The sequence below is a fragment of the Acinonyx jubatus genome, chromosome X (assembly GCF_027475565.1).
Source record: "Acinonyx jubatus isolate Ajub_Pintada_27869175 chromosome X, VMU_Ajub_asm_v1.0, whole genome shotgun sequence".
Taxonomy (NCBI): domain Eukaryota; kingdom Metazoa; phylum Chordata; class Mammalia; order Carnivora; family Felidae; genus Acinonyx; species Acinonyx jubatus.
Genome location: NC_069389.1, coordinates 122,033,061 through 122,045,332, shown reverse-complemented (window position 1 = coordinate 122,045,332; position 12,272 = coordinate 122,033,061). Strand labels below are relative to the sequence as shown.

General features: G+C 44.7%; 1 protein-coding gene across 23 annotated transcripts in view; it reads right to left on the bottom strand.

The window, feature by feature from the left end:
* Positions 1-674: 674 nt before the first annotated feature.
* ZNF185 (zinc finger protein 185 with LIM domain) overlaps positions 675-12,272 on the bottom strand; it is a 94,857-nt gene continuing 83,259 nt past the window's right edge. For 21 of the 23 annotated variants that reach the window (XM_027053433.2, XM_027053434.2, XM_027053446.2 and 18 more), the window contains 6 exons: positions 10,266-10,373; positions 9,133-9,213; positions 6,646-6,717; positions 4,920-5,022; positions 3,934-4,032; positions 675-3,001 (listed from right to left, as the gene is read on the bottom strand). In XM_027053433.2, the coding sequence (XP_026909234.1) occupies positions 3,934-4,032; positions 4,920-5,022; positions 6,646-6,717; positions 9,133-9,213; positions 10,266-10,373 (463 nt within the window). In that variant the 3' untranslated portion in view covers positions 675-3,001. Of the gene's footprint in view, positions 3,002-3,933; positions 4,033-4,919; positions 5,023-6,645; positions 6,718-9,132; positions 9,214-10,265; positions 10,374-10,755; positions 10,821-12,272 lie in introns of those variants that run through there. The other 2 variants (XM_027053445.2, XM_053201839.1) reach the window with 2 other exon arrangements.

Genomic DNA, 12,272 nt, shown 5'->3' with positions numbered 1-12,272 from the left:
AGGGAGAACCCAATAAGCATCTTTATTACTTATGGGCAAGGGAGGATATATTACCAGTGGGTGACAGTTAAAAGGAAAAGATTCTAACTCAACTGAACAATGCATTTTCTGAAACTGGACCTGTCCACAGAGTGGGCTTGTATGGGACTGAGCTGATCATTGCAAGTATACAAGGACTAGATGGCCATCTGTATGCAATGGTAATAAAGGGGAGGATGTACCCAAAAGAATAAAATATTCTTTGTTAAGATCTCATCAGTGTAGGGACACCTGGATGGCTCAGTCTGTTAAGCATCTGACTTCGGCTCAGGTCATGGTGTCATGGTTCACAAGTTTGAGCCCCGCATCAGGCTCTGTGCTCTCAGCACAGAGCCCACATCGGATCCTCGGTCTCCCTCTCTCTCTCTGCCCGTCTCCCACTTGTGCACTTGCTCTCTCTCTCAAAATAAATAAATAAACTTAAAAAAAAACCAAAAATATCTGACTAGTCTAAAATGCTATGCTTCCTGTGCATGCATGATTTCTAAATTTTGCTATTTTTTGCCTCTTTAGATTTGATACTTCTTGAAGTATTTATTTGCTTTTATAGAGAATGGCTTCAGGTAATATTAGAAAATAAATTACACAGCCAATACACCAAGTTATTACACTTAAAAAAAAAGGAAACCTTAACATTGACTACATTGACATATTTAATATCTCAATATTTATTATAATTGAGTACATTAATTTGGGTTAAGCAAATGTGATTAAAAACACTAGACAATTAAAAAGAAGCAAAAGTATAATGCAACCACCTCTCTTAAGTCTGCAGAATTTTGTGCCTTTTTAGACATGAAAGTGTCTGTTTTGAATAGAACTCAATATTGATCTTACAAGCTTTCCATCAATTTCTTGCATATTGGTTCTAAAACTCCCTTAAAGGCACAGTGTATCTTAAAGGTGGAGAAGTCAGCCTATCTTGGATCTCTTTATCCTGTACTCGATCAACTAGGCTATACTGACTCAGGGTTGGTACCTCCAACACAAAGGAGCAGCCTTTCTTTCCCTTTTATTCATTCATTTAGCACCAATGTGTCAGTGTCTATCATGTGCCAAATCCCTCGCTGTGGACTATACCTGGGGAATACCAGCTCATATTTAGTGGTACATGACCTATTGTATCACTTTTCCCCTCCAGAGCAAATCTGATGCACATCTATGCAAATAAATGGAATGTTCCTATCTGATCATTTGACAGGAAGACAAGTCCACCAGCCAATGTGCGTAGGAGTCAGAAACTGGAGAGAGATGGAGACATTTTCTAATTAAATTAAGGGAACAGACCCTCAGTTTTCATCAGAAAACTTTCAGGTTGTCCTTCCTCTCAAGGACCTTACACAGTGATCCTGGTCCCAAAGGCAGATGAGCTTAGTTGAACCTGAGTAGAGTATCAGCTGACCACATGGATGGGCCTGCAATTTGTTTAGACAGTCAACAAGTTTCTCTGTTCCAAGTACTTGGGACTCCAGTAGTTGCTGATATCCTGGCTAGCTCAGATCGGGTAGCTCACTGTGGCTTTCCCTGGGTTGACAAGCTCTTCTTTGGGAAGGTCTGTGAGTCAAGTCTCTACCCAGCAGAGAAATCTAAGTTTGGAAGAGTATCTCAGTTCAAAATTATTTTCATAGAAAGGGGAGGAGAGGGAAGGAGGGCACTTTGACTTTCGTGGTACTTCATAGGGAGACCTAGGATGCCCAGAGGAGGAACATGATTTTATACTTTCCTCTCTTTGTAAGAGTATGCCTCAGGGGAGACCTATGGAGGGCAATGTTACTTGGTAAAATGAGGTAACCTCCGCACAGACCTTGGCACACGACACTAAATCAATGCTTGGTAATGTGGTTACTGTTACTGAGAACATGGGTTCTGGAGAGAGACAGCAATGGTTCCACACGATGTAGTGACCACCTTCTGAGCCTTGATATTCCCATCTATAAATTGGGGACAAAAATAACCTCTGCATAGGATTAGTATGAGGATTGATGCCATCTCTTTGTGATAATGCCTGATAGGTAGTAAGGCCTTGAGAAATGTTAACTGTTTTTCTCCCTTCTTAATCCTGCTGGAGTCTATACAACCTGAAACCTACTTTTGAAGATTTCTGTGTAACTATTGGAATTGAGGGAAAAGGTATTAATCAGCTATCAAGATTCAGAGACAGATGTTCCTTTGGTCAGTGGCCTCTTAAGAATCACACCCCATGGAATGTAATCTTATCTGTGTAGACTTTCAAATGCATGCCCACAAGCTTGCAGGAAAAAAAAAAACCTCAATTATAGTGAAAAGTGGGAAGAAGATAATTAAAATCTGCTATATAACTCAATAAAAAGCAATTAACTATTTTTAAATGTGTATGGAAAGTTAAATATATAAATGTATGTATATATATATGTATACATACATACACACATATATATGGCAACTATAACAGACAAGCTAAATATTAGCCTAAGCCAATCCCTAGCATTCAATGTCTGCAATTTACCCACCAGAGATTTACCCACCTGGCCCTTCAGAAGCTTCAGGAGACCTCTTGTTTTCAAGCCCCAAAGATACACTTAGAGCTGTAACCTAGAATGTGGGGTTGCTCTCTGTCCCAAAAGTCAGGACACGCTGAAACTCATGCTCCTGCCTATCGTACCAGACCATCTAAACTCATCAGGAAGCCAACCTATCTTAAGAAAGCCAAGATGGAATTCTTGTTCAATCTTTTTTTTTTCTTGAGCCTGAAATAAGATCATAGATGTAAAGTGCTTGCTAAGCTATTAAAAGCTACACACACACGTTATTGTCATCATTAAGATACTCTACTAGATGCAATCAGTTCAACTTGAGAAGGGCAAAAGTCTGAAGAAATCAAATGGGGAGGAGGAAAGTGAGGGAAGAGGAGCTAGCAACTTGGGGCAACTGAGGACAGCCAAACTTGTCCAGGAGTCATCAACTTCTTCTCAGCCTGGAAGAGCTAAAAGAAAATAGTAGTAGCCATTAGATTAGAAATGCACATCCAATCCAATAACCAGTCAGAGGTTCTTGGGGTGGCTGATGTCTCCAGGCATTAGGTAAAATAGTCCAGGTCAAGTGTCTTCTAGAGAGAAGGCAGGACAGGCTTATAGCTGGTGCAGAGCCTGGTTGCTACCCATTTCTATTGTCTTCAAGGTGGATACTCTGCTCTGTGTTTCTAGTTGAGGAGGTGCTAAGGAGAAGGGGCTCCCAGAATTTGGAAAGGCAGTGTCCTATAGGCACCATGCAGCTCAGACACTGAGTCTGGGTCAGTTCTACTGGCTTTTAGCATGCAAACCTGTCTTCAGGCAGTGTTGGGGATGTGGTCCAGAGGCTACCCAAGCAGCCCTTCCTGGTTGGGCCAGCCCCAGGATGGCACCATCCCCTCCCACATATGACCATTTATCCTGGTCTTTACCTACTGCTGGTCCCCCACCTGATTCTAGTTTCACTGAGCACCTTGCTTTTTGAGTCCTGATTTTATGCTATATAAGCAATGGTGGAAGTGATCCAATGGTGGAATTTAGAAGAGAGCCTTGGATTTGAATTAGAAGTTCTGGGTTGAGATCCTGATTCTGCCATCCACTAGCTAGTTGTTTCCTTTTTAGGTCTTCATTTGCTTGTTCTCAAATGAGGCTAACAACACAGGCCTGGCCAGCATCCCAGGGAAGCTAGGGAGCTCAGATAAGATGCTGCATGAAAGGTACTTATTGAGAGGAAGATGCTATAACTCCTGCAACTTAGAAGGGTCTTTGGGGAGGGTCTTTATCTGTACCACCTAAAACTTCAAAGCCTCAAGGCTAAGAGAGATAGTAGCATTCTGGTTTGAGACTCAGGAAGAGACCCGGGCACATTTCTTCTCCCAAATAAGTTTCCTGGCTGCTTGGTACCCACCTAGAAGAGCTTCTCATAGCATTTCCCACAGTGGATGGTGTCATGGTGAATGAAGATCTGATCCAGGAGCTCACCCATTGGTTTACTGCAAATCCCACACTGAAAGAGAAAGCAAGCTAGAGGTCAACATGCAAGTGAAGCAACATAAATTAGTGGAGTGTGGAGGATGCACCTGAGCAGACACTGACTTGATGGCACATCCTGGACTTTGAAGCAGAGAACAAAAGTTGGTAGAAAACAGAGACAAAACTCAAACAAACAAACCCACACAAATTAGCAGGCACGATGATCACATAGTAGTTAGGAGCCCAGGTTTCAGAACTGTGCCTGGATTTGAGCCCTAAATCCACTGTTTATTAGCGGGGTGATCTTGGGCAAGTTACTGAGGTTCTCTGAGACTCTATTTCCTGATATATAAAGTGGCACACTGGCAGGTTATCATAAGGGTATGGTGAGGTAGCCCATAAAGGACACTGAACCTGGGGTCATATGTAAAGTAAGCCATTGCTGTTGTAGGAGGGCTGAGGGACTTTAATTGTGATATTTAAGGTCCAAAGGAAGGTGATATGAAAACCTAATGAAAGGGAAGACTATTACAACAGTGTAGCTCTGCTGTCCTCAGGACTCTCACACCTGCCACTCTAGTGGATATCTGAAGGACAAAAGTGGCCAGTCATCTACAGTGGACCTTCCTGCAGACAGTCTTGAATAAGAGGGGTCATGAGTTCCTAGGTGTCTAGGTCTCCAACCATCTCCATGGCTGCCCTGGGCTGATCAGGCATTCTGGCTTCCAGTTTGCAAAAGATGCTGAGCACCGTGGAAATGACTGCTGGCATCCTCAACTCCATCCACTCATTCAGTTCCCACTTCTCCCAAGCCTCTGGCATGGAGCACAATCACACAGAGATCAAGCCTTCTTTCTAGTCTTTGATCCACGAGGCTCCCTAAGTCTGGACGATGTTAGCAGCACCACCCTTCTTCCTTACCTTAAAGCAATAATCATGGCAGCAGATGCCAAGATGCTCTAGGGTAATCTTTGGACAGTCTCTGATCTCCTGGTTGCAGTAAGTACAGATCCCTCCAGTTGTTCTGTGAGATGAAAAACAAGAACCTGGCAATCAGGCTGGCATGCAGGCTACTGATGTGATGCAGCCAGACCCTCTGATTTGACACAAACAGCCCTATGTGCCTGTATTCTCAGCCTGCCACCTTTTTCTGCAGTGTGAAATTGGTTACATATTCCTTGGCTGGGCCTAGGTTTACTATAGACCTTCATATTTCCAGAAATTGGTCATGTATCTTCACCGTACTCACAATCATATGTGTGGACCCCTTGGTTTGATTCTTATTCCAGGCAGCTTACCTCTCCCTGACCCCTTGCCTGGCATGCTGGGGGCACTACTCTCCTCTAGAACAGGAAGACCCATGCCTTCTTCTATAGGACATGTGCCCTTGTCTTCCCTACCTGGCCCCCTGTCTTCATGATGCTTCCCTTCATGCCTGGGGCCACTAAGCCCTGCCTCTCAGACCCTACAGTCTTGGACCCACCCTGCCCCGTGATACTCCAATGACCATCCCAAAGACAGTCTGGCTGTAGATTCTGATGGGACATCATGTTGGAGTTCTATATACCGACTTCTAGGTTGAGTATCTTCCCACTTTGAGGGTCCCTGCTTTTGTTTCTGAGAGTCACCACTGCTTTTCCTCCTCAGAGGGAACCTGCTCAAAGTGCCTGCCCACCATGATTCTTCAGGCATAAATTGGGAGTGCTTTCTTTCAGAGATTTGGATATGCTTCTGACAGAAGCCAGAGGTGGTGCTACCAACCTGGAGCCACACAGGATCCTCCTTTCAAGGGCCCAGAATTACCATGATCATCTCAGGTTTGGTCCCTCCATCATGTAGGGCTCAGTCTCTTAACAGTGTTGCTAAAGACTCCTGCCTTAATCAAAATCCTGTTCCCCACCCCCCCCCCATGTATTTTACCATCACCAGTTTCAGCTCACAGTTAGTCAGATAACACAGTAGAAATACCCCTGACCTGGGAGTAGTCATGGACCTGGGATTTAGTCCTGGCTCTGCCACTAACTCCCTGTGTAACATAAGGTACATTATTTGTTCTTTTCAGGCTTGTTCCCTTCACTGTGACCTGAGTGAACTGCATCTCTAAGACTCCTTTCTCTTTTATTTCAAGAATTTAAAAATATGACTTCTTTATCATTAAGACCATCCTGTGGCCACTGTCATCTAGTGACAGCTTTAAAAACTGCTGAATGAAGCAATGTCTGCACCTTCATTGAATTCACATGAATGGCTCTCTCTGGCTTCTTGATGATAGCAACCCATTTTTCCTCACTTTCCACCTATTGCTGTCTTTTGTAGTTTAGTTTTTTTTTTCTTTCTGGTCATATTTACAGGTTAATTAAGTGATCATTTAGGTTCTAATTCCAAGGGCCTCTCCTGCTAACATGAGCTCCCTGGGCCTTCAGGCATCATAATTTCCCTTCTCAGTAGCCTTTTGAGTTTGCCCTCTTTGTCTTAGCTGGGTCCAAAGGCTTTAGTTGCCACAAGTGTGACATCCCAAGGACAGATCTGCAAGTGGATCAGAAGCAGCCAAATGGAAGACAAAAGCAAATAGACTTAGTGTGGAAATGTCTCTCAGCTGTTTCTTCTCTGTAGACTTGAGAGCTCCCTGGAAAGATAGTAGACTTACCTTTCGGAGTACAGAGAGCTGTCACATGCAGGTTTCTTCTCCACATCACATGAGTCTTCAATGCTTCTAATGCTGCAGAGAGTGTGATGGGGAAGAAGAGGGCAGAAGATGGGAACCAGATGACTACCACACTCATGAGCGGAAATGCTTTTATAATATTTTTAATCCTGTGGCCACAAGCTGAGACATGGTTCTGCATGGCCAGCCATCATCTGTTATGCTGAAGGGCAGTGGAAGCTTTGAAATTGGTGCCAGGGAGTCATAATTCTCTTGGAGAAGGGCTCTTGCATGGGGGCAAAGAATACCTGCCATGCTGAGGAAGATGACAAGGGTGGTGGCCACAATTCTTAAGGCTGTGTATTCCAGGAGGCACCCTCCCAGATTCACTGACCAGTAGGAAAGGATCATGGCTCTTCTCCTCACATATGCGTCTGGGTTATAATGTGAGTCACTAAGAGCCCACTCACAGCAGAAATCAGACGTTAGGAATGGGAGCAAACAAAAGAAGGAAAGATTCTGACATATTACTTGTGTTTGAGTTACAGGGGGAATTGGGTTGAAGTTTTTTTTCCGTTTCGCATCTTCATTTTCAATATGACTTTTGATAATAAACACAAATGATTTAAAAAAAAAAACCTATTGTCAGGAAAGTGTGACCAGCTACAAACCATGGGATACACTTTAGTGAAGCTGCCATTCTCACAGGAGCCATGAGGTGGCCATGAGAGGTAGCCAGAAAAACTGCTGCTCTGAGGTTAAGTGGAGTAAGGAGTGAGCTAGAATTTCAGTCCAGGTTCTGGTTTCGTGTGTGTGTGTGTGTGTGTGTGTGTGTGTGTGTGTGTGTTTTTCTCAGCATTAAGCTTATCTCTAAGCTTCCTGGAAGGTAAAGAAAAAGGGGGAAACACAATACACTACACAATCCTCCAATAGAGAAACTCTGCTTTTTTCATAAGACATAACATTTTAACTGAATGTAAACTTCAATTTTAAAATAAATTTACATAGGGTGCCTAGGTGGCTCAGTTGGTTAAGCGTCTGACTTCGGCTCAGGTCATGATCTCACAACTCGTGACTTTGAGCCTCGTGTTGGGCTCTGTGCTGACTGCTCTGAGCCTGGAGCCTGCTTCAGATTCTGTGTCTCCTTCTTTCTCTTTGCCCCTCCCCTGCTCATTCTCTCTCTCTCTCTGTCTCAAAAATAAACATTAAAATTTTTTCAAATAAATGTAGTTGCCATATGGTAAGAATTAAAGTTTACAGAGGAGTGGGAATGACAGAAGAAAACCCAGGAGACAGAGTTCAGTCAAGTAACACTCCTAGAGGCAAATGCTGGATGGCAGGGACAGCTCCCTCGGGGGTGCTAGGGTTTTTGCATATATTATTTCTAATCTCAAAACCTCCCTAAAAAAAAGCTATAGAGTTAGAAAACAGATCAGTGGTGGCCAGGGGCTGTGGCTGGTGGTGTGGGAGACTGCTAATGGTTATGGGGTTTCCGTTTGGGGTGATGAAAATTGGATTGTATTGTGGTGATGGCTGCACACATGATGAATGTACTAAACGCCCCTGAATTGCACACTTTAAAGAGGGAAGTTTATGACATGTGAATTATATCTCAATAAAGTTACTGACAAAAACCACCCTTAGGAGTTACAGGTGAAGAAACTGAGGCTCAGAAAGGTTGAGAATCTTGTAAAAAATGACCCAACCAATGGGGGCCAAGCTAGGGCTGGAACTTGACGTCCATGTCCATTATCCCACAACACCCATGAAAGCTGGTCCAGAATCCCCAGAGGCCCAATCATGAAATAAGGCCAGGGAGCTCCTCTCTGTAACTAAAATCCTCATTCTAGGCATGAGATGATGTGCCATAAAAAAAGATTCCTGGGAGAATGGTATGTCAGTGCAGATTACTTTTTAACTGAGGTGGCATGAAGTTATCCTTCCATGTGGCATCAGGAAACAAGCAGATATAGAGATGATGAGTGAAAAGTTAAGTATATATCAGGAACTGTAGTCAAATGTGTGCTCAAATGTGTGCAATTCATGGCCATACAGTGGCCATACAGCAATTAAATGTGAGGAACCCTGGCATGCTGGAAAGGGCATGGGAGCTTAAGAGATGGTAGGGATGGGATTAACTAGATAAAAGAGATTGGAACAGGATGGAATTAACTAGATAAAAAGTCCTTAAGGGCTTTGCCAGCTCTGTAAAGAGGAATGCTCTTAGAATTTCACTAAAGAAAGCTTGTGGTCTACCAAGAAAAAAAGTTAGGCAGAAGGGCATGGCACTGGAAGTAGGATGTAGGATGAATTAACAATAAAGGGGAACACAAAGGTACCAACTTAGGTAGAACAGCTTGAAATCATGTCTGTGGGCAATTATATCATTCATCCATTCAATAAATGATTACACAGAAACAATTCTGGGCCAAGTCCTGGATGAGGTATGGGGGATTCAGGATCATGGAAGGATCTGAGACTTGCTCTTACCTGTCATAGCATGAAGACACTGGCTTCCCAGAGGATACCTCACTAGCATTCATGTATTCCTTCATGAAGAGAATCCCTTTGCTGTAAAAGAAGCACAGTGAAACAGAAAGAGGTATACTGAAAGATTCCAGGGCACTGGGTCTTGCCCAAAGGAGGGTCCCAAGGCTCGGAGGAAGTGAAGGAGCTTATGGTAAGCCCTGGAGGTAGAGGCACTGATGGGCTCTAACTGCCACCAGGCAAGGAAAATGGCAAACAGGAGCTGCTGCACTGTTGAGTGTACTATTGACTGGGCTGAAATTGGAGGCTGTGGGTTCAGCTTGCTGTGTACAAATGTGAGAGTCCTAGAAAAAGGCTCCCTGCAATCAATGTCAACATGCTTTCCTTCATGAATATCTCTATACTATGGGAGGCTTGTCCCCCACCTCCCCAGACTGCAGTAAAGTGAACTTCCTATCTTCCTCTCTGACTGCATTTTCTTTCCCTTTTGCCCTGGCTCCAGATAGTTTCCAAACTGCAGCCGTAGACTGTTGGTCCTCGCCACTCTGTGTGAATCTCTAGCAACAATAAAATCTCTCCCTTCTCAATCCTAGATAGGCCTGTGGCAAAACTGGAAGTCAGCATCATGTTTGGCTTATCATGGCCCTGAATTTGACCTTTATCAAGCTGGCTTGATGTTACCAGAGAGTGCTCTGATCTCCTTGCCCTCCCCATACACACACATCACTCAGCCTTCCTGCAATAGCTAATACTGCAGGTGAGGCCAGGAGTGTAGGTGAAGCAGTAAATAATGTGAGAGAGACAGACATAGGCCCTGGCCTCAGTGGGCTTTCTCTGGCCTTACCACATGTTTCTCAAGAGATATTATTAGCAAGGTCCTACAGATGGCAGAGCACCAGGAATTGACATTGGGATAGGGGGAAGGGGATACAATGAGACTCTGTCCAGGCTTACAAACAGGACTTTAAATTGGGGAGATCTGGACTACACTATGTGGTCCCTTAACCAATGGGATTCTGGGAATTGGGGGTGGCACTAGAGCTAATATTAGGGAAGTGACATGGGGCAAAAACCAAGTTGTTTAGCTCTTGGAGGGATATAGCCCAGAGAACACCTCCCAGGTTGTCTCTTATTACCTGGTTGAAATGGAGTCCAATTCACTTGGGGAGGCTGGGATGTAAACATGAGGCTGCTCAGTAGGAGTAACGGTAACAGTGACCATACAGCTCGAGGGGTTTTTCACCCTGAAGGAAGTAAATGGAGGGGGGAGTGTGTCGACACTGAGAGCTGACATCTGCCAAGGTCAAATAGGGTTTGGGGGCCTACTCCTGAGACTGCCACTTGAAGGAGTTTAAAAATATGCCAATGTTTTTAAAACAACCCACACAAATCACGGAGCTTATACAAGTTATACAAGTCTCCTGAGATCAGTGGGTAGAACCACTTACTTTATAGATAAGAAAATCCAGGTTAAGTGACCCAGGTAACACTGAGTCAGTGGCAAGACCTTAATCTTACAGATCCTCCCAGAACTCCCCAGTACAGCCAAAGGCCTTGGCCTGTGACTCACTTGATTTGAGCAGAGCCATTGGGCTGACAGGGACTCGACAGAACAACTCAACTCACCTCCTCACTGGATGGGACAGCCCCTTCCTAGGATCAGCTCTATCCCCCATCCTCCAGAGAACTCTCTGGAGAATAGAAGGCCAAGGGAGAGAGGGACAAATGAATTTAGGCATCACCAAAGAAGAGACTTGGATGTACCTCATTCTGGAAGGCATTTGCCACAAGCAGAGGCAAGAAACTGACACATATGATGGTTTTTCTGAATCTCCACCATTTGACTGTACACACAGTCCTTGGCCTAGAATCTGACCTCCTAGCTGGCTTGCAAGGTTTTTCTCTGGCCAGGCCCTTACTTGCTTTCACTCTGCCTGCTCCTGGGTCACCAGTCCCATACCCAAAGCTGCCATAGCTGCTTGCTGCCATCGAAGGCATTCTGTTGGGCACCACCACTGCCCCCCCCCCACAACTTGTGCCATCCCCTTTACATCTACCCACTCTCCAGTGGCCTTGGGACAGCTCTATAGGCATACATTGTCTTGGGATGAATTTGGCTTCTCTCCAACATGTTGCTGCTCAGATCAAGTTCTGGATGTGGCCGTCTCAACCTGACCCGGGTTCTGGGGTATCACTCCCTTGTTACAGAATCCAGTGTTCAAGACCTCAACTAGTTTAACAGTGGGCAGGAGCGAGAACAATCATAATCTTGTACTGCCTAGCTCCCCAGCTTCATCTTCTCAAACTATTTCATACACACACACACACACACACACACACACACACACACACCCGAATCTCTAGCCACACTAACTGCCCTAATACCTTTGCACATAACACCACCTTCTCCTTTCAGAAACCCTTCTGGAGTACTTGTTCTGTCACCTCAGAGAAGTACCTTGCTTTGGGCAAAGTACCCTGCTTTTATGTGCCCAGTGATCCTATGCCTATTCTTATGTCACCCTATGATATAGGAATGAACCATGGAAACTAGAGGAGGTGGACTGACTGGGAAGGGAGGCCCCATGGGAAAGACAGATGGGGGATAAAATACAGAGCCAGAGTATGAGGAGAAACTGAATGCATGAGGAAGGAACAACTAGCAAGTCTCTGGCATTCTGTGGTCCACACTTAGCACAATAATTGAAGGGACAATAGAGCTGAAGGGGCAAGGTAAAAAAAAATCCCGTGGGGATCCTTCTAGGACTGCAATGTGAGCAATAGAAGACCCCCACCAGGAAGGCTCTTATTCTTGGTCAGGTAACATCCCACCTCCCTCCCATAGTCTCCTCCTCCTAATCTAAGATCCAGCCCTGGCCCTGCCCACCTGGTCTCCTTTCCCCCTCCTCACTTCACTTCTTACCCTCCATCCACAGAACCCTTCATTTATTCTCTTCTTCTCAGCTCCCTCTCCCATCATGGTCTCTGTACATGCTGCCCATGTTGTGTCTTTCCAGGTTGTTTTCCAGTCTGGCTCCTCCTTGTGCTTCAGGCCTCAACTTAATTGTATCCTTCTTAGCAGAAAAGCTTTCCCCAACAATCTGAGCTACAACACTCCTTGTCCCAGCCTCTCTCCATCAGAG